At 38.7% G+C, this 23,137-nt stretch overlaps 1 protein-coding gene across 3 annotated transcripts in view; it reads right to left on the bottom strand.

The window, feature by feature from the left end:
- LOC124593678 (obscurin) overlaps positions 1-23,137 on the bottom strand; it is a 688,571-nt gene that overhangs the window by 281,624 nt on the left and 383,810 nt on the right. For all 3 annotated transcript variants that reach the window (XM_047131972.1, XM_047131974.1, XM_047131973.1), the window contains 3 exons: positions 22,541-22,649; positions 21,575-21,747; positions 4,231-4,351 (listed from right to left, as the gene is read on the bottom strand). In XM_047131972.1, the coding sequence (XP_046987928.1) occupies positions 4,231-4,351; positions 21,575-21,747; positions 22,541-22,649 (403 nt within the window). The remainder of the gene's footprint in view (positions 1-4,230; positions 4,352-21,574; positions 21,748-22,540; positions 22,650-23,137) is intronic.

The following is a 23,137-nucleotide window of genomic DNA, read 5'->3' as shown; positions in this document are numbered from 1 at the left end:
CATAAGTTTGAAGGGTCACACCTATCCTCTATGAGTCTTTTGGGGTGCAAGGAAGAAAAAAATCCTGGATTTTTCCGGGATATCTCGGCTAAAAAATACACTTTTAAGTAACAGTAGATTTTCACTTGGAACTGTAAAACTTATCAATCCATTGAATGTTAACATTTTGCGCACTTGCACTTTAGGAAATGGGAGAAAAATGACAATCCAGAAAAACCTTTTATGTGCAGCAACATATTCGCTCCATATTTTCGTATTACGAAAGTTAAAATTAGAATTCCACCAAACACAGCATGTTAGTTTCTGGAGTATTGAAATCAAGATTGCCCTTTTGTAAGCCAATCATACATCATGTCAGATGATCTCCCCAGCCGATGACAGCAGATATTCAGAGAATAGGACATGTGATGTACTCAGCCAATAGCAAGATCACTGTTAAGTAGTGTGAATAAACAAAGAGGAAAGTTAATGGTTTACATTGTTATGCATAGTGTAGCAACAGAAAAGCTAAGCTTTTACATATAATATTGGTCTTGAAGATTAGTAAGCTACAAGGGAACCTAAGCTTTCTCATGCAATATTGATCCTTTTCTTTTTGCATGTGTTGCACTTTAAGATACATCCCACAAATGTGCCAGTAAACTTTAAAATAATGACATAAATGTCTGGTCTTTGGGCTCGAAAGTCTTCTGAGTGGCTGGTCCTCACAGTGTGAAGCTCTAAACAAGAGTCAAATGCTTTGTGATTTAAGAAATTCATCCCACATTCTCACACGTAACATAATTCATCTCACATAAAATGAAATTTACTTTGAAAGTCACTCTTCTCGAACCACCATTCGCAATATTTTCCTGAGACCAGTTAGAAATAGGTCCATTTCAGCAGTTGCCAGAGAGTGCCAGAAAACAGGCGTTATTGTGAATGCACAGCTGCGATGATGTAGGAAGCCTGTATGTTCATATATATGTTACTGTGAATGACCGAAATTGGAGAATGTCGACTTTCACCGGTGAATGTCAACAGATACCAAATACGTCGGTGAAAGAACAAATATTTCATTACATTGTTGTACATTTGGACCCTCGCCAGTGTGTGTTGACAATCACAGATATGCTCTGGTGGAGGTCCAAAACAGAAGAGTCAAAAATCAAGCGACTGGCTCTCTCCTGCCAAATCCTTTGTTCTGCTTGGAGTCAATCAGCTTTGTCAGTCTTATGCAAGCTTTGATAAAGTGAGCAACGTTTTCTTAATTTTTTTTCCAATACCCTAATTTATACTAAATGGATACTGCAGTAAAGCGTGATCTTTTTCATGAAAAGTTAAATGCATTAATTGCGGGTAAACGAGGAGACAATTGTTTTTATTTTTCTCAATAAAAGTATTCTAAAATACTTTCTGAAGTGTTTTCTGCTAAAATTAAATGCAACACACCTTTGGATTACAGATGATTAAAACATTTTGTTGTTTTAAAAATTGATGATGAAATGAAGTTAATTGTACCATTAAAACCAGGGGTTCAAATGGCTCTGAGCACTATGGGACTCAACTGCTGAGGTCATTAGTCCCCTAGAACTTAGAACTAGTTAAACCTAACTAACCTAAGGACATCACAAACATCCATGCCCGAGACAGGATTCGAACCTGCGACCGTAGCGGTCTTGGGGTTCCAGACTGCAGCGCCTTTAACCGCACGGCCACTTCGGCCGGCAAAACCAGGGGAAACGAGCATACAGTATTATGTTATCAATGAAGAATTGTACAGTATACTATATGAAACTCACATCAGAATAGGCCATGGAGGAAAATCACGTTTGCTTAAAGAGTTGCAAGTTAAATACAAAAATATTACATATTAAGTTGTAATGTTGTATTTCAATTTATGCAAACAGTGTCAAATGAAACACAGTGCACCTAAGAAAGGTACTGCTGTGAAGCCAATGGTTAGTTCTGAATTAAACTCAAGATGTCAAGTTGATCTGATAGATCTGCAGTCAAACAGAGATGGCGAATATAAGTTCATAATGGTGAATCAAGATCATTTAACTAAGCTTGTCCAGCTATGACCTTTGAAAACTAAAAGAGCTGAAGAAGTAGCGCATCACATTCTTTCGTGCACCAGCAATATTGCAATCAGATAATGGTAGAGAATTTAGTAATCAAGTCATATCCGAAATATGCATTATGTGGAAAGATTTTATAATAGTTCATGGAAAGCCTTGTCACAGTCAAACACAAGGCTCAATTGAAAGGGCCAATCAGGATATACAGAATATGCTAACTGCATGGATGAACGATATCAATACAAATAAATGGTCAGATGGTTTACCCTTTGTTCAATTTGCCAAGAACACTACATACCATGAAGGAATACGCCAAAGTCCTTATGAAAACATGTTTGGTGTTAAAGCAAAAAGAGGCATAGCATCATCTTTTTTGCCTGGCTTACAAATTGCAAATATTGAAACTGAAGAACAACTCAAAGAAATTGCCAATACTTCTGAAACTGAAGAACAGCTTGAAGAAACTGTTAATGCTTATAAAAAAATTTGAGCAGTGGTCGTACCAAAAACCATTTTCCAAAGAAAAATATTGAAGAGGACCTACAACCTACAACGTCTTCACATCAAGTTGATTTCTACAAAAAGAGCGGCCACAAAAGAAAATTTTCTACTGCAAGCAACAAAGATGTTACAAATCTCACAAAAACAACTTCCTTCTGCTCAAATTGGTGATAATGTACGAATACAAGTCCCTGATGTCGAGCGTGGTCGTACAGATAGCCGAAATGTGTTAGCGGTTGTTGTTGAAATAGAAGACTCTGACTTCTATAAACTGGCAAATAAAAATGGTACCTTCAAGCAGCTTTACACACCTAATTAATAAAAGCCAAATTCCTTTAGCAAAGTGACAAAAATAATTTCATTGTTCTGCACGGTGATTATTGCCTAACTGGCAAAAATGTGGAAATAAAATCAGAAAATTGAAACTAATAATATATTTTTGCCTTCCGTAATTATCTGAATGTATTACAATTCACTTGATAGCTCCCAGCCACAGAAATATGTTTTATTTTCATTTGATGTGGGAGCCATAAATGAAGAGGAAACAGCAAAATCACTAAACATACACATGGGTCTATCCCTCTCCCCACTGCAACTCGTAAAACTCCGTCGTGCAAGCACAAATCTGGCAGCTAGGGCATGCCAAAAAAATTTTGCTCTTTAGCATCTGGATTCTTGCTGCTACTACCGATACACCTAATAGCCACACTTCAATTAGTTGGGAATGGGAGAAGATGCTGCTCATACACAAATCAACTGTGCATGTGCCTCAGTGCACTGGCAACTGCTCAAATGAACCTAATGTAAACAGTTCTGATGTAACGATCATAGAAACCAGTTTATTGCTGCAAAGTATTGCATAGTCTTCATCCTAAGGCCTTTGACACATTTTGCTGTTGGCAGACTCTGGTGGGTGCACCGTGTTTTGTTGTTGTAAATGGTGCATTGCCTTTGCAACTAAAGTTTTATTTTGTGTTTTTTTCTCTTGTTTATGTTTTATTGCTGCAGTAATATTCTGCAGTAGTGGGATACAGTAATATCCCTTGTTAGAGTATCAGTTTTTACCAGTCAAAATTACAAAAATTTAACTGAAAACTACAATAATGAAAATTTAAATTCCTATTTCTTTTTTTTTTTTTCTTTTTTTTTATTTGCTTTCTCCTGGATGAAAAAATTTCCAGGTTTTTCCCAGCTGTCCTGGGGCATATAAACCCTGTTGCAAACAGAACTTGAATATATGAAGTTACTAGCAGTGGGAAATCCTACGCTACCTTAAAGGGGAGATCGGAACAAAAATATATCAGCTATGCCAGAGAAGCTGGTTGCATCCGACAGAGGGTTAAGCGACTTTTAAATTAAATTGTGAATAATATAATATTGATTTTTCTGATGCACCACTGGACCAGATTTTGATCCATATTAAGTGTGTCTCATCCTAGTCTCTAGAAGCTATTCAAGTGTAATAAAGATTATTATATTTTTAATAGCTCAACCTTTTTATGCCTTGTAAGCAAATCACTCACTGAATGACAAACAAAAACTGAATTTCGGTTTAAATGAAAATATTATCCACAGCAACTCTGCTTAACACTATTCCTTTCATCATTAAATACTGTAGTTTGAGAAAGAATAGTTTCATACTTTTTCTAAGTATAAAAGTGGAAATTACCAGGTCACTGTTGGTACAGGATCACCTATAAATACACATGTTAGTTCAGAGTCTTCATTCTTGCACACTGCTACATCTTTGAGTGGAATCTTAATCTTTGGCTTTCGGAATTCATTCACAGCTGAAAAAATTAAGACACAGACAGTTTTAATTTATGTGATTACAAGTTTTATAAACCACATAAAAATAACCTCACTGAAAAATTAAAGGAATTAAAAGCATATTGACCTGTAATCTATTACACAAAGAAGTTTACACGTATATCATAAAGTACTCAAATATCGAATAAAATGCTATCTTAAAATCAAATAGTGGTATGAATTTTAAAATGGGTAACATTCTATAAGCAATATCGTTTAACCAGATCATTGTTGTCTGATAAAGAAAAGATTTAGTTCATCTCATAATTGAAATATTCCAAAACTCAATACTCAAGATATAGAATAAACTAAGCCAGGAAGTGGTCGTGACATTATTCATGTATTAAGTAGTGTATGGGTAAAGGAAACAACCTGTTGAGCAGCAGAAGCGAGAGGCATACACAAAACTTGCTAGTTTTTGGAATAAATTCCTTGTCATATATATAAAACCATGAACCTACATTGCGCTGGCTGGACACACAATTCCAGATTTGCTTTTCTGGTTTTATAGGGTGGGGTGGGGCTTGTGTCATTTGGGGTTTGTAGAGGGATGATGGCATAGACTGGGAATGTGAGACAGGACAGAGGAAACGGTTGAGTAGAGGCAAACAGATTTCCTCTGCAGTGTCCTCTAACAAGCAATATTACCCCTAATGCTTTTACCACCTCCAAGAACCAACTACAAAGGAGCAGCACCACTCTCCTCCTTCATCATCTAATATCACATTGCACTGAAACAACTGATCTCTATTCTTTGCTAGGGCTTTGAATATCCATCATCATGGTCAGACATAAGGGACATCCTACCCAAAATCCTCCTCATCCCTTTTTAAGCGTTATTCTGTTGTTCACCCAACCTACACAACATCCTGATCCCACCACGATAAAATAAGGGAAATCAGAGCTTGTACAGAAAGATATAGTGCTCATTCTTTCCGCACGCTATACAAGATTGGAATAACAGATAAAAATAGAGGTGGTTCAATGAAACCTCTGCCAGGCCCTTACATGTAATTTGCAGAGTTTCCATTAGATGTAGATGTACATGTAGATGTAGAACCCCTTGGCACAGTGATCACATCCCTGTGGAAGATCCAGGTGCAATATCTGTCAAACCCACCCACACAGCACATCCTACTCTAGTCCTGCCACAGGCTTGTACTCACCTGTCAGAAGCAGGGCCACCTGTAAAAGCAGCCATATCATATACCAACTCTGCTGCAATCACTGCACAGCTTTTTATGTCGGTATGGCATCCAACCAGGTGTCCACTAGAATGAATTAGCATCAGCAAACTGTGACTAAGAACAAAGCTGACCAACCAGTGGCACAACATGCACAGGTGAGTACAACATACTTGAGTTCAAGAGCTGCTCCACTACTCAGGCCACCTCAATCCTTCTCTCCAGAGCCAGCTTTTGTGAACTACGCAGATAGGAGTTATCCTTACAACATATCCTTTGCTCCCGTAATCCTCCTGGGCTCAATCTTCATCAACCCACCATCCTCATGCCCTCTACCCCACAGTTTTCCCTTCCTCTGTTCTGTCTGAAGGGGGTCCTTCCAATCCATGCCTCCATGTGACCTTCATTGTGCGCTGTATCTCATCAGCTGCGGTACCTGTGTATCATATGCCTAGCCCATGCAACTGCCAGCCCTCCCTCCTGCATTCCTAGGCAGCAAACCTGCTACCTCCCTCCATGCCACTAACTGTCCATCTCAGCCTCTCTTCCTGTCTCCTGCCTCTTCTCCCTCCCTATCCGAAACAACTTCCGCCCTGATCTAGTCCACCTGCCAAAATGCAATTCTGACATTGTATGTCCAGCTCACACAGTGTAGAGACATATGTATGTGTGTGTGTGTGTGTGTGTGTGTGTGTGTGTGTGTGTGTGTGTGTCTATTTTTGTACTAGTATGTATGTTTTGTACTCTAGCTCGACAAAGAATTTATTCTGAAAGCTAGCAAATTTTCTTTCTCTATAGTGTTTGCCTGTCAACAGCACAACAGTTCTGCTACTTGGTGAGTGGTCTCCTCTATTATATCCTTATATATTACCTAATGAAGACATTTAAGTATGAATTGCACAACACTTTGTTCCATGTACCAGGATTATGCAGGTGACTACACATCATCATAATCTTGAAGTGTTTCCAGCACCAGGCTGTGTCTGTTTGGAACATAAGTCTCACCATCTAGTCCTTTTTGCCACACCATCTTTCTGTGTTCACTCTGGTACAGTTCTTGCCTCTTTTTTTCTACACAATCCTCCAAACTTCTCAGCCATCTACCCCCTGGTCTTCCACTTGGTTGTTTCCTTTGCATCTCCATTTTGTGTATATTCTTGGGAATCCACTTGTTTCTGTACTCTTTAAGTACCCATACCATCTTAGCCTTGATGTTTCTACTCTGCTCTGCCAGTGTTACTCTTTCAGTATTTCCTTTTATCTTTCATCCTTCATCCTATGTTTTCTTGTTACTCCAACCTGCTTCTGTGGAACTACATTTCACATGCCTGTAATTTTCTTACATATCTTTTCTTTATTAACCATGTTTCGGGTGCATAGGGAATATTGGAATGTACAACTTCTATATATTACTTATTTGTTTGAATTCAGATGCCTCTGTTCCAAACCTAGCTTCTAACATTTCACAGGAGTGCTCCTGCCTGCCTGCCACATTCACTGACTGATGACCATAGATGTTAAGTCCCATAGTGCTCAGAGCCATTTGAACCATTTGAACCACATTCACTGATTTCTTTCTCATTTCTTCCATTTCCCTCTGCCACACTTCTCAAGCACTTGATACTTTCCATCTTCGTCAATGGTTCACCTCCAGTCCTTATTCCACTAGTTGGTCTATCTTTCTTTATAGGTGCACTGGATGATTTCACATTTGTTGACATTTAAATTTCGTTCCGTACTGTCTCACAGTTCCTTCCAAAGCATCCACCTGTTCCTGAATCTCCTCCTCCCTATTTTTCAAGATCATCAAGGAGGAGGAGAAGATTATTGTTTAACTTCCCACTGAAAATGAGGTCATTAGAGATGGAGCACAAGCTCGGACTGGGGAAGGAAACTGGCAGTGCCCTTTCAAAGTAAACACCGCAGCATTTACGTGAAATGATTTTGGGAAATCATGGAAAAATTAAATCACAGTGGCTGGAAACAGATTTGAACTATCATCCTCCTGAATGAAATTCCAGTGTGATAACTATTGTGCCTCCTACCTCAGTCCAGATTGTCACCAAGTCATCCACAAATGCTATGCTTTTGTCTTATCTTCCTCAGTTTTTTCTGCTGCATTAGTCATCTGCCGCCCAAGACCATAATGAAAAAGAGAGGTGATAATGTACTGCCCAGTTGGAAACCACTTGTTTTTTTGCTTGAACCAACCCATCCTTTCATTTCCCACTTTCCACAGGTCATGCTTCCACAGTACATCTCCTCCACTCTGTTTATTGTCTCTTTTTCCACTCCCTTCTTTTTAGTGCTTTTCAGACCTTTCTTCTACAGACACTATCAAATGCCTTCTCTGTATTGATAATGGCCATCATAAGGTCTTCCACAAATCTGTAGTAGTACTGCAAAGATGAAGTCAACAGTTAACCTCCTATGTCTGAAGCCACACTGTTACTCTCTCAATTTGTTCTTGACCCTAGTTCAGATTCTGCTCATCAGGATCTTTTCATATACCTTGGCACAGTATGGTATCAGTGTGATTCCCCTGTAGTTTCTACAATCCTACCTACTCCCTTTCTTGAATGCAGGGACAATATGTACCCTTCCAATGTTCTGGAGTCTTTTTCTCATTCCACACCACCCTCATCACAGGATACAGCCACTGTTTCCAACATCCCCTGCTGGCTTTGCCATTTCAACACTTACTTCATCCATACCTGGCACCTTTCCTCCTTTCATCTTGTCCAGTGTCATTTCCATTTCTTTCCATGTCAGGTGCTACCCCCACCCTCCTGAGATTACTTCTACTTCCTGTAGTCTGTTATCCACATCTCCAAGTCCATTTAGATTTAGCAAATGCTCAAAGTACTCCTTCCACACACCTTCAGGATCTCTTTGTTATTAACCTCATTACCATTTCTATCCATCAAGTTTGCTCTCACAAACCCCTCCTCTTACTTCTGACCATTCCACGTAGCACTTTCTTACTTCCTCTGCTATTTTCCTCCATCAAACTCTCTAATTTCACCATGGTATCTCCTTCCACTGTTTTTTGCCCCTTGTCCTTCCACATACAGCTACTGCAGCTTCTACCATAGCATTTTCAAATTGTCCACATTCTTCTTCTCCTTTTTTTTTTTTTTTTTTTTTTTTTTTTTTGTTTATCCTTTGATAACTTTTATCTTGTAATCTCCTAGTATTCTTCTTTGATTTCCTATTCCTTGAGTTTCCATATTCTAATTTTCCTCTACTGGTTTTCTGTTTTCTCTCATTTCTTTATGGTTCTTGTACTCATCACCAAAGATTTCTGCACTAGATTCCTGCTGTGCCATGTTACTTTGTGGCTCTCTTTCTTCGAGTAACCTATCACTGAACCATTTTTCTTGAAGAATTCTAGCGGTCTCTTTCCTTCTTCATTTCTACTTCCCCATCCTCCATCTCCCAGTACATTTTCATACCCTTGTCCTTCATTCAGTACTTCTGCATTCAAGGCTACCACTTTTATTATCCTTCGTTCATTTAATTGCTTTTGTAGTTCTTCCTCAAAGTACTCCATCTCTTGAAACGTACAGCCCAATTTAGGAGCATACACCAGAACCACCTCTATATTTCTTCACATTGTCATTATTCTGACTTCCATCAGCCCATCGCTTATCCTCTGTAGCTCTTCTTTTAGACCATCCCACACAAATTATGGAATTGTTGAATAAATGAAGATGTGATCAGAGAAGTTGGTGGGGAAGGTGTGGGTGAGGGGGAGGGGGAGGAGGGGAAGAGAAAAAGAAAGAGAGAGAGAGATGGAAACGTAAGAGAAGATGGTGTCAATGATGAGTGTCATTAACTTTATTTACTTCAGTTGCACTCATAGTTGTGGCCTGTTATATAGCAAGCATATTGCAGTGAAAACAAAGTGCAGTTATCACCTTGGATATCTTCAAATAAAAATCAGTAGTACCAGAATGAATACAAGACAAAATGTACTAATCCATCAAGACAATAAAATGAAAATTATAATCACCAAGTAAAATTAACAAAAGGAATAATGATTATGTAAAAAACAATGCTGACATTACACACTTTCATTTACACTGCAATCTAGTATAATGAATGTTACAATTGATATCAATGTAATGGAAGGAAACATTCCACGTGGGAAAAATTATATATAAAAACAAAGATGAGGTGACTTACCGAACAAAAGCGCTGGCAGGTCGATAGACACACAAACAAACACAAACATACACACAAAATTCAAGCTTTCGCAACAAACTGTTGCCTCATCAGGAAAGAGGGAAGGAGAGGGGAAGACGAAAGGAAGTGGGTTATAAGGGAGAGGGTAAGGAGTCATTCCAATCCCGGGAGCGGAAAGACTTACCTTAGGGGGAAAAAAGGACAGGTATACACTCGCACACACGCACATATCCATCCACACATACAGACACAAGCAGACATATTTTCTGTCTGTCTGCTTGTGTCTGTATGTGTGGATGGATATGTGCGTGTGTGCGAGTGTATACCTGTCCTTTTTTCCCCCTAAGGTAAGTCTTTCCGCTCCCGGGATTGGAATGACTCCTTACCCTCTCCCTTAAAACCCACTTCCTTTCGTCTTCCCCTCTCCTTCCCTCTTTCCTGATGAGGCAACAGTTTGTTGCGAAAGCTTGAATTTCGTGTGTATGTTTGTGTTTGTTTGTGTGTCTATCGACCTGCCAGCGCTTTTGTTCGGTAAGTCACCTCATCTTTGTTTTTATATATAATGAATGTTACAATTGTTTATATTTCCTAGGGCTATCAGAGATTAATATGACACTATGAACATATTTCACTGACCTAGGTCTCACATTATGTTCGACATGCTAATAGGTAAGGAATGGCAACAGACTACTTCATTTTTGTGGATGATGATGTGCGACTGTAACAAACAGAGCATGTGCAGGACCTCTTGGAATGAGAGGATATTCGGCAAATGGACTGGCCTGCTAGTTCTCCAAATTAAATCCCATCAAGCATGTGTGAAGTGCATTGGGGAGATGCACTGCAGCATGTCCACATGCACCAATGACCATTCAACAGTTGTCAACTGCACTGGTGGATGGATGGACCACCCTACCACAAAGACACCTTACCAGCCCTGTGGCCAGCTTGGGAGCACATTACAGAGCATGCACTGGCATTTGTAGTGATCACACAGCATATTAAGAATGATCTACCACCATTTCTAACATCCAGAAGACCACGATGAATTGCAGTGACTTCTGCGTAATTATTGTCTTTGAACAAAAGTGTCATTGAGTATTTCTTTCAGTTACTTTGTATACTATCTGTAGCATTTCTTCTGTGCATGGTCCAAGTTTCATTGAGCTATGTTGTTTGGTAGTGCCACACCATGCAAAAGTTGATTTCATCCTTAAGTTTTATGTCTCTTTGTGTGTGTGTGTGTGTGTGTGTGTGTGTGTGTGTGTGTGTGTGTGTGTGTGTGTGCGTTTATGTGTGTGTGTGTGTGCCGTGTGTGTGTGTGTGTGTGTGTGTGTGTGTGTGTGTGTGTCTGCAAAAGACTATAAGGAGAATTCTGAAGCTTGTGACTAGATATGGCAAGTGTTTAAATGAAGGTGGTGATTATGTGGAGAAGTGGAAGAAGCTTTACATATGTAACTGAACTGTTTTTCCAATAAATACACTTTTTTCGCTTTATATAACTAAAAAGTCTTTATTTTCTGGATGAACCTCTTATATATGTTTTATACCCCCACATGAACTATGGATATTGGCAAGGTGGGGTGGATTGTGTGCCTCAGTGGGACAGTCTGTTTTGTAGGTACAATCATAACAGAGGGGTGTCTATGGAGGGTCCAGACAAACATGTCACTCCTGAAAAGCAGTCACAGTCTTTTCAGTAGCTGCAATGGCAACAGTCTGGATGATGGACTGATCTGACCAATGCCAACCTGGCATTGCTGTGCTGGTACTGCAGATGGCTGAAAGCAAGGGTAAACTACAGCCACAGTCTTTCCCAGGGCATGCTGCTCTACGGTAGGTTTGTATGATAAGGGTGTCCTCTTGGGTAAAATATTCTGGGGGTAAAATAGCTCCCTAATTCAGATCTCTGAGCAGGGACTACTCAGCAGCATATCATCACCACGAAAAACAAAACTGGCATTCTATGGGTTGGTGCATGTAATGTCACAACCCCTAGTCAGGTAGCAGGGTGAGAAAGTTAAAAAAAAAAAGGAAATTGATAGATTGGAGTTATATATGGCGAAATAGTTAAGGGGGATGGTAGGAAGAACAGAGCTTCTGGTCAGATGAGTACAGGGTTATCAAAAAAAAATGTAACAGGGATAATGCAGGAGTAGGTCTAATAATGAATAAGAAAATAGAAAATCTAGGTAATATGCAATGAACAGCACAATGAACACATTGTTGGGGCCAAAATACACACAAAGTCAATACTGTAGTGATTCGAGAATTTCTGTGTAAATTCTAGAACCACTCAACCTTCTACCACTTCAAACACATGAAATTATGGATATGAGTGTGGGATGATAGAATCCTACCTACTACTCATCACGTTTGTGTGTGCAGGTCTAAAATCAATTGCGGGAAGAAAGTAGACGCAGCGGTCGGACGGCACCGACAAGTACCTCGGGCAATCCATAGATGTTTTAGTGAGTGTGTAAGGAAGAACCATGGAGTTTATATGCAGCTCTGTGCTTATTGTGTCATTGACTTTTGTTATTAAAACAAGAACAGTTGAAAAAAGGTACTCTTGTAGACTCTTGATGCAACCTTGTTAGAGGAATGACTCATTTTATAATTCATGTTAAGAAAGGTCATGGTATCCAAAGCAACTTTCTTTTAACTGTAGCTCAATTTGTTTCTAATATCCGACTGTACAAGATATGTGCAGGAAGTTACATATTCACGTGGAAAATGAAATTTTTATTGTGTACGGAGATCAAATACATCGTTAGTTGACAAAAAGTAAAGTTTGTATGTCTACTTATTTCATAAGTAGAAAGAGTCTAAAAATTCCCGTACCTAGTGTTATTCGATGGAGAAGAAGTCAAGAGGGTTTCCAGCAGCTGGCTATTCAGTAATGAAGAGTGGCTGCAAATGCAAAGTAAATCATCTCGTAAAGAAGTGGAAGGTGGTTTGGAGGAATAAGCCAATATAACCCAGATCCACTCTCACACTTTAAGTCATCAGAACATTAGAATACCCACCACAATGCTACAAGTTTATATGCCAACAAGACATAGATTGCGGAAACAGATTTTGAACTGTAAGATGTTTTCAGGAGCAGATGTGGACTCTGATAATAATTTACTGCTTATTAACTGTAGGTTAAAACTGAAGAAATTGTGAAGATGTAGTAAATTGAGAAGACAAGATCTGGATATGTTGAAAGAATCTGACATTACTGAGAGTTTCAAAGGGAACTTTAGGCATCATTTGGGTGAAAAGTTGAAAGGAAGACACTAAAAGATGAATGGGTCATTTTGAGAGATGAAATAGTGAAATAAACACAGGGTCAAATATGTAAAAATATAAGAGCTAGTACACATCCTTGGAAATCATAGCATCCACTGAATTTAACTAACAAAAGGAGAAGATATAAAAATGCAACAAATGTAGTAGGAACAATGAAATACAGGAATCTACAAAATTTGATTGACAGAAAGTGCAAAACGTTTAAGCAGTAATGGCTAGACGACAAATGCATGGCTGTAGAAGCATGTATAACTAAGGAAAAGATAGACTATCCATAGGAAAATTAAAGATATCTTTGGAGAAAAGAGAAGCTGCATTACGAATATCTATAGCTCAGATGTAAAGCAATAATAAGCATAGAAGGAAGAGCTGAAAGGTGGAAGGAATATATGGAGGGACTATACAAGGGAAATGAACTTTAAAGTTATATTACAGAAAGAGAAGAATTTGACAGATCTTGAAGATTTGATTCAAAGTAAGGCCTCTGGAGTACGTAAAATTCCCACAGAATTAATGACATCCTTGAGAGATCCAGCCATGACAAAATTATTCCACCTGGTGTGCAAGAAATATGAATGAGTGAGGTATTCCCAGACTTCAACAAGACCGTAACAGAATGTAATAATTCAAATGCCGAAAATGGCAAATTCTGACAGTTGCAAATGTTATCAAACTATCAGTTTAATAAGTCATGGTTGCACAATATTGAGATGAATTATTTACAGAGGAATGGACAAACTGACAGATGCCTGACCTTGAAGAAGATCAATTCAATTTGGATTTTGAAGAAATGTAGTAACGTGAGACAATACTGGTCCTACAAATTACCTGAGAAGATAGGTTAATGCCAGACAAGCTTATATTTATAATATTTGCAGATTTACAGAAAGTTTTGGACAATACTGAATGGATTCACCTTTTGAAATTCTGAAGATAACAGGAATAAAATACAGAGGGCAAAAAGTAGTTTACAATTTGTGTAGAAACGATATTGCAGTTACAGAGAGTTGAAAGACATGAAAGGCAATAAGTAGCTGACCAGGGAGTGAGACCATGTTGCAGCCTATCCATGATGTTATTCAATCTGTGCATTAGTAAATGAGAAATTTGAAAAGGGAATTAAAATTAAGGGACAAGAAATAAAAAATTTGTGGTTTGCCAATGGAGTTCTAATTATAATAGCAGCTGACTGGAATTAATAGTGTCCTGAAAGGAGATAATATGATGAACATCAAAAAAAGTAAAACAAGGGTTAATGGAAAGTAGTCAAATTCAATTAGGTGCCACTGTGGGAATGGGATTAGGAAATGAGACACTAAAAGTAGTTGACAAGCTTTTTATTTGGATGGTAAAATAAATTTTTGGAGAAAAAACCAAGGTGGCTGTTCAAAAACTGAATCTTGAGGCTCATCAAACATCCTATCTTCTTAAACTCGGAGTAAAATGGAAATAAATAGAGTCCTTTCTGTTGTCCAAGGACTTAGCAACAAAGTCTTTGAACAGTATTCAAGGGTCTCTCTCATTTACAGTCATTTTTGATTCAGAGTTGGATTTGAACAAGGACAGATGAGGAAACATCTTACAGGAATACTTGGAACTTTCTTCATCTGTAGGTATGGTATCTCAAACTGTTTCATTGGACCCAATTTAATATGTAGAAGTGGTAACATAATTTTTTTCTGATTCACAAGGTTTCTGGGAAAAAAGAAGAAAATTCAAAGATATTATCATAATATTTATGATGTACACTAACCAGTGAACCACTGCTGCCAAAATTTCAACTTTGTATTATTATTCATTGAAATAATGTATAAAACATGTTGCTGTGCTTTTCAGTCTGATGACTGATTTGATGCAGCACTCCATGCTAGTCAATGCTGCGACAGCCCCAGCATCTCCATATCAGTACAGCAACTAACATCCATTTGATTCTGCTTACTATGTTCACCCCTTGGTCTCACTCTATAGTTTTTAGTCCCCCACTCCCATCACCCACTTCCCTCCAATACCAATTGTATCCTATCAACTGATCTCTACTTTTTGTCAAATTTTGCCATAAATTCTCTTTCTTCCCACTTCCATACAGCACCTCCTTATTAGTTATGTGATTTACCAATTTAATCTTGAGCATTCTTCCAAATAGAGAGGATATAAAATGTAGACTTGCACTTGAAAGAAGAGCATTTCTGAACAACTGGAATTTATAAAGACTAAGCATAAATTTAAAAGTTACGAAGTCTTTTCTGAAGGTATTTATCTGGAGTGTGACATTGTTTGGAAGTGAAATGTGGACAACAAGCGGTTCAGACAAGGAGAAACAAGAAGTCTTTGCAATGTGGTACTATAGAAAAATGCTCAATGGCACAATTTGACCAAAAGTAGAGATTGGTTGATAGGATCCAGTTGGTATTGGAGGTAAGTGGGGGATGGGGGTTGTGGGCTACAAATTATAGAGTGAGACCAAGAGATGAACACAGTAAGCAGATACAAATGGATGTAGGTTGCAGTACTTATACGGAGATTAAGGGGCTGGTGCAGCATAGACTAGCATGGAGTGCTGCATCAAATCAGTCTTCAGACTGAAAAGCACAACAGCATGTTATATATAATATTTCAATCAATAATAATACAAAGTTGAAATTTTGGCAGCAGTGGTTCACTGGTTAGTATGCGTCATAAATATTATGACAGGATCTGTGAATTTTCTTCTTTTTTCCCAAAGACCTTGTGAAACAGAAAAAATTATATTACTGCTTTTACATAGAAAATTGGGTCAGTGAAACAGTTTGAAAACACCTTACCTAAAGATGAAGAAAGTTCCAAGTATTGCTGTAAGATGTTTTCTCTTCTGTCCTTGTTCAAATCCAACTCTGAATCAAAAATGACTGTAAATGAGAGAGACTCTTGAATACTGTTCAAAGACTTTGTTGCTAAGTCCTTGGGCAGCTAAAAGGACTCAATTTTATTTCCATTTTACCCAAGATGCTGGAAAAGTTAAAGAAGATAGGATGCTTGATGAGCCACAAGATTCAATTTTTGAGCAACCACCTTGGCTTTTTTCCAAAAATTGGGTGCTGTCAGTGAAGAACACAGTAAATACAGGGTGTTTCAAAATGAATATACCAGTTTCATCACTTTGTTGCATTTGTTATATTCAACTTACAACTATAAATTGTACATCAAATGAAAGAGCAACTCAAACAGTTTTGTTTGTATATCTTTGCAGAAAGGGAAGAGTATGGAATAACTAAGAGTAACTGAAGAACACATTGAACGAGTGAGAGTCTTTGACGTGGAGACACAACACACCTCTTCGGAAGGCTACTCATGAATTAGCAATTCCAGTGAGTCTGTGTGGGAACTTTTAATGAGATGTTTAAACTACATCATTACCATTTTCAGTTCTTACAAGTTCTAAAGCCTACAGATTATAGCTTACATGACAACTTTTCAAACGAAATGTTGCTGCATGATGATGAAGATCTTCTGGATTGTGTCGTCTTCAGTGATGAATCGACACTTCACCAAACTTGAGTTGGAGAAACATACACAATGTGTGCAACTGGACGAATTGCTAATTGACGACTAGCCTTCCAAAGGGGTTTCTTGAGTCCCCACATCAAAGATTCTCACTCGTTCAACACGTTCTTCAGTTACTCTTGGTTATTCCATATTCTTTCCTTTGTGCACAGATATACAAACAAAACAATGTGCACTCCGTGTGCATACCGGGGGGAGTCATTCCAGATGTGGAAAGGGTCCTTCCGGATGCCATGAAAGGTACAGGGTGCACCCATCTGCAGGTGGTCGCTCATGTCGGCACCAATGATGTGTGTCGCTATGGATCGGAGGAAATCCTCTCTGGCTTCTGGCGGCTATCTGATTTGGTGAAGACTGCCAGTCTCACTAGCGGGATGAAAGCAGAGCTCACCATCTGCAGCATCGTCGACAGGACTGACTGCGGACCTTCGGTACAGAGCCAAGTGGAGGGTCTGAATCAGAGGATGAGACGGTTCTGCGACCGTGTGGGCTGCAGATTCCTCGACTTGCGCCATAGGGTGGTGGGGTTTCGGGTTCCGCTGGATAGGTCAGGAGTCCACTACACGCAACAAGCGGCTACACGGGTAGCAGGGGTTGTGTGGCGTGGGCTGGGCGGTTTTTTAGGTTAGATGGCCTTGGGCAAGTACAGAAAGGGCAACAGCCTCAACGGGTGCGGGGCAAAGTCAGGACATGCGGGGACCAAGCAGCAATCGGTATTGTAATTGTCAACTGTCGAAGCTGTGTTGGTAAAGTACCAGAACTTCAAGCGCTGATAGAAAGCACCGAAGCTGAAATCGTTATAGGTACAGAAAGCTGGCTTAAGCCAGAGATAAATTCAGCTGAAATTTTTACAAAGGTACAGACGGTGTTTAGAAAGGATAGATTGCATGCAACCGGTGGTGGAGTGTTCATCGCTGTTAGTAGTAGTTTATCCTGTAGTGAAGTAGAAGTGGATAGTTCCTGGGAATTATTATGGGTGGAGGTTACACTCAACAACCGAGCTAGGTTAATAATTGGCTCCTTTTACCGACCTCCCGACTCAGCAGCATTAGTGGCAGAACAACTGAGAGAAAATTTGGAATACATTTCACATAAATTTTCTCAGCATGTTATAGTCTTAGGTGGAGATTTCAATTTACCAGATATAGACTGGGACACTCAGATGTTTAGGATGGGTGGTAGGGACAGAGCATCGAGTGACATTATACTGAGTGCACTATCCGAAAATTACCTCGAGCAATTAAACAGAGAACCGACTCGTGGAGATAACATCTTGGACCTACTGATAACAAACAGACCCGAACTTTTCGACTCTTTAAGTGCAGAACAGGGAATCAGTGATCATAAGGCCGTTGCAGCATCCCTGAATATGGAAGTTAATAGGAATATAAAAAAAGGGAGGAAGGTTTATCTGTTTAGCAAGAGTAATAGAAGGCAGATTTCATACTACCGAACAGATCAAAACGAAAATTTCTGTTCCGACACTGACAATGTTGAGTGTTTATGGAAAAAGTTCAAGGCAATTGTAAAATGCGTTTTAGACAGGTACGTGCCGAGTAAAACTGTAAGGGACGGGGAAAACCCACCGTGGTACAACAACAAAGTTAGGAAACTACTGCGAAAGCAAAGAGAGCTTCACTCCAACTTTAAACGCAGCCAAAACCTCTCAGACAAACAGATGCTAAACGATGTCAAAGTTAGCATAAGGAGGGCTATGCGTGAAGCGTTCAGTGAATTCGAAAGTAAAATTCTATGTACCGACTTGACAGAAAATCCTAGGAAGTTCTGGTCTTACGTTAAATCAGTAAGTGGCTCGAAGCAGCATATCCAGACACTCCAGGATGATGATGGTATTGAAACAGAGGATGACACGTGTAAAGCTGAAATACTAAACACCTTTTTCCAAAGCTGTTTCACAGAGGAAGACCGCACTGCAGTTCCTTCTCTAAATCCTCGCACAAACGAAAAAATGGCTGACATCGAAATAAGTGTCCAAGGAATAGAAAAGCAACTGGAATCACTCAATAGAGGAAAGTCCACTGGACCTGACGGGATACCAATTCGATTCTACACAGAGTACGCGAAAGAACTTGCCCCCCTTCTAACAGCCGTGTACCGCAAGTCTCTAGAGGAACGGAGGGTTCCAAATGATTGGAAAAGAGCACAGGTAGTCCCAGTCTTCAAGAAGGGTCATCGAGCAGATGCGCAAAACTATAGACCTATATCTCTGACATCGATCTGTTGTAGAATTTTAGAACATGTTTTTTGCTCGAGTATCATGTCGTTTTTGGAAACCCAGAATCTACTATGTAGGAATCAACATGGATTATGGAAACAGCAATCGTGTGAGACCCAACTCGCTTTAGTTGTTCATGAGACCCAGAAAATATTAGATACAGGCTCCCAGGTAGATGCTATTTTTCTTGACTTCCGGAAGGCGTTCAATACAGTTCCGCACTGTCGCCTGATAAACAAAGTAAGAGCCTACGGAATATCAGACCAGCTGTGTGGCTGGATTGAAGAGTTTTTAGCAAACAGAACACAGCATGTTGTTATCAATGGAGAGACGTCTACAGACGTTAAAGTAACCTCTGGCGTGCCACAGGGGAGTGTTATGGGACCATTGCTTTTCACAATATATATAAATGACCTAGTAGATAGTGTCAGAAGTTCCATGCGGCTTTTTGCAGATGATGCTGTAGTATACAGAGAAGTTGCAGCATTAGAAAATTGTAGCGAAATGCAGGAAGATCTGCAGCGGATAGGCACTTGGTGCAGGGAGTGGCAACTGTCCCTTAACATAGACAAATGTGATGTATTGCGAATACATAGAAAGAAGGATCCTTTATTGTATGATTATATGATAGCGGAACAAACACAGGTAGCAGTTACTTCTGTAAAATATCTGGGAGTATGCGTGCGGAACGATTTGAAGTGGAATGATCATATAAAATTAATTGTTGGTAAGGCAGGTACCAGGTTGAGATTCATTGGGAGAGTGCTTAGAAAATGTAGTCCATCAACAAAGGAGGTGGCTTACAAAACACTCGTTTGACCTATACTTGAGTATTGCTCATCAGTGTGGGATCCGAACCAGATCGGTTTGACGGAGGAGATAGAGAAGATCCAAAGAAGAGCGGCGCGTTTCGTCACAGGGTTATTTGGTAACCGTGATAGCGTTACGGAGATGTTTAATAAACTCAAGTGGCAGACTCTGCAAGAGAGGCGCTCTGCATCGCGGTGTAGATTGCTTGCCAGGTTTTGAGAGGGTGCGTTTCTGAATAAGATATCGAATATATTGCTTCCCCCTACTTATACCTCCTGAGGAGATCACGAATGTAAAATTAGAGAGATTAGAGTGTGCACGGAGGCTTTCACAGTCGTTCTTCCCACGAACCATACACAAGTGGAACAGGAAAGGGAGGTAAGTGGCACGTAAAGTGCCCTCCGCCACACACCGTTGGGTGGCTTGCAGAGTATAAATGTAGATGTAGATGTAGATGTAGAACTGTTTGAGTTGCTCTTTCATTTGATGTACAATTTATAGTTGTAAGTTGAATATAACAAATGCTACAAAGTGGTGAAACACCTTGTACTTTCATCAAGACATGAAACTGATGAAAATATCATGTTAGGGCTGTTTGAATACTGATATGGCTGGAAAGTAGCATTGGTATCCTCATAGATATGAACAACAAGCAATTACTTGGATAAAAAGCTACATAAGATGATCTAACGATATGAGTGAAAGGAATTAAAAGCCAATTGGCACATAAAGCTTATGTAAAAGGAGGTGTTTTCATGTTTATACTTCAATAAAATCTTTGTTTATACCAAAATAATTAAATTACTTTTCATTTCAATTACATTTGCAGTGTTACTTTTCTACTTCATAGTGAAATCAAATTGAGCCAAAACTGTACATAATAGAAGAACAACTGAATTCAGATATGGATTCAGTGTTCAGAAATCACAAGATTAAGCTATTACTGAACAAAAAATATTCAAAAATAATATTTGATTGGCCTGCATAATTTAGTTACACAGTTGCAGTATGTGCTGTACCTTCAGAAATGCAATTAGAGATTATTACATAATTACACTCTGCTGATATAACACAGTGGAACAATCTCGTTATTGTGGTATTGTGGCATACACGTAGAAGAGTTTAACAAAGTATGTAGAAACATGGTCAAGCTCATGTTTCAGTTAACTTTTAGTTCTGAACAACTTTTTCTGTCAAGAAAAGCATAATAACCATAAAATGGTCCCAGCTTCATAATCATACAATGGAGACCATCTAGAGTTTTGTGGCAACTTGGAATATAACACAAAATAGTTCATCACTTGCAAAAAATAAAAAATTTTATGTTCTACAAATGCAATAAATGTTAGTATTATTTACCTGTATCAAATGTTTCTTTCAAACACATTCTTTTAAAATCAACTATGCTTAGTCATAGCCTGCTCACTAGTGCTGTTAGTGCAAGCACATTATTACCTGACTGCATGTGCACCTGACATGGATAACATTGTTCCTGATGTGATTGACATAATTCTGAATCAATGTCAGACTACACATATTTTGTGAAGTCCAGTTAATGTCATTGCTCTTCTTTCAGGGTCCCCTGTTGCATTCTCTAACATAATAATAATAATAATAATTCTGTGTGGCCAAATCTTTCTACTGGACATTACTTTGGCAACTAGTGTGCGCTGAACCTACCACAGTAATCTTACGGGGGAAAGAGGACCTATAGTTCAATGTGGGATCCAAACTAGATGTTGTCCCTGGCATATCTACATTTCATTGAAAAATGAATGTTATGTTAAATGCAGACTGAAAAATTGTGTGTTCTTCCTGGGATTCATCAACACAACCTTTTGATTTCCTGGCACACACTTTACCAGCAGAGAATCAGGCTCAACTAAGGTTCTAGAACACAATGAAACAGTTGTTTTACAAGTGAACACTGATCTGGATCTGCAACTCACGTTTCAAGCTGAGCTTCGCTTCTTGTGTTTTCTCTCCGAGCCTGTTCGTAACCTTCACTTTATAAACACCTGCATCACTTGTCTGTGCATCCTTCAACTCTAATTTGTATGTGTCTCCATCTTCAGAAATGGTTATTCTGTTTGATGACTTTAATTCTTCCCCATCTTTGTACCTGTGATAAAATCAGACAATTGTTTTTGAATAAAAATACTCTAAATATGAATTCTTTTGTAAATTACACAGAAATTGTACAGCCTGTGCCAGCCATATAGAAGAGGGAAGTGCTATTACTGTAGCTTAGTGCTACAACTCATCAGTTAATATATAGAGAAAATATATTGAAAGAAAATGAAGGGTAGAAATAAATTTTGTAAATGTGTCACCTTATAATAGGACCTTAAATCATCCATCACAAACAACAATTATATTTATTAAATGATTAGTTGTTGCAGAATATTAGCATCTAACTCTAGAACTTGAAAACAGATGTACTTTAAATGTGGCTGTCAACCGCTCAACACATCCCCTATGTGACAAGCTGCTATTCCGTCCCAGACTTTCCTTCATACATGTCAAAACATTGAGAGAAGTGTAGCAAGTCCCGAACCCCTGACACACACACACACACACACACACACATACACACACACACACAGAGAGAGAGAGAGAGAGAGAGAGAGAGAGAGAGAGAGAGGTGGGGGGGGGGGGCGGGGAAGCAGGGTTGGGAGGTGAGAGAAACAGAAGAAAAATTTAATATAATGAAACAAAATATTTGCGCATGTGTATTGCAAACATAGTATGGATGTGTCACTGTTGGTGTTGGTGTGTGTGTGTGTGTGTGTGTGTGTGTGTGTGTGTGTGTGTGTGTGTGTTTATTTGTTTGTTTGTTTGTTTTAATTATGAGTAAATACATTATTTGTAAATAAGATACTATCAATAATTTGCAAAGAAACTGAGCAACTCACCATTTCACATCTGGTTTCGGAATTCCACTTGCCTTTACTTCAAACACAGTTCCAAGTGACTCATATATTTCTCTGTCTTCCAAATTTGACGAATTTATCTCTGGTGGAGCTATAAGGAATAGTACAATTGCTATATGAATTACTTAAAAAACTGTAAAATATGGTAACTAACAATCAAAATTAGTCAAAAAATTAGTGACAATATATAACTGGATATGACTTATATTCAAATTATGTATTACGTAATTTTGTAAAAGGAAGTACATAGCTTTGGGACACTTTAGCACAATTTTTTCATTCTGTATTTCATAATGCACATTGAAGGTCAGATGTCTACGTTTCATAAATCAAAGACATTTAATACAGAAATTAGCTTAGAAATAAAAAATGTTTCTGACTGTTTTCCACAAAAATATATAATGAAACCTGATGAGATTTTGTATACCATATATTAACATATTGCTCATGGTTCACACTTAGTATTTTTCAACAGTGCTTGTCTTTATTATTTTCAAACATGTGTTCATGTAACTCTAACAAAAGATGTATTCCTAAGTATTTGCAATTTTCTCCTTTTGTAGTTTTCACCTTATAAAG

The sequence above is a fragment of the Schistocerca americana genome, chromosome 2 (assembly GCF_021461395.2).
Source record: "Schistocerca americana isolate TAMUIC-IGC-003095 chromosome 2, iqSchAmer2.1, whole genome shotgun sequence".
Classification (NCBI taxonomy): Eukaryota; Metazoa; Arthropoda; class Insecta; order Orthoptera; family Acrididae; genus Schistocerca; species Schistocerca americana.
The sequence above is the reverse complement of the archived record's forward strand: the minus strand, read 5'-3'. Positions and strand labels throughout refer to the sequence as shown.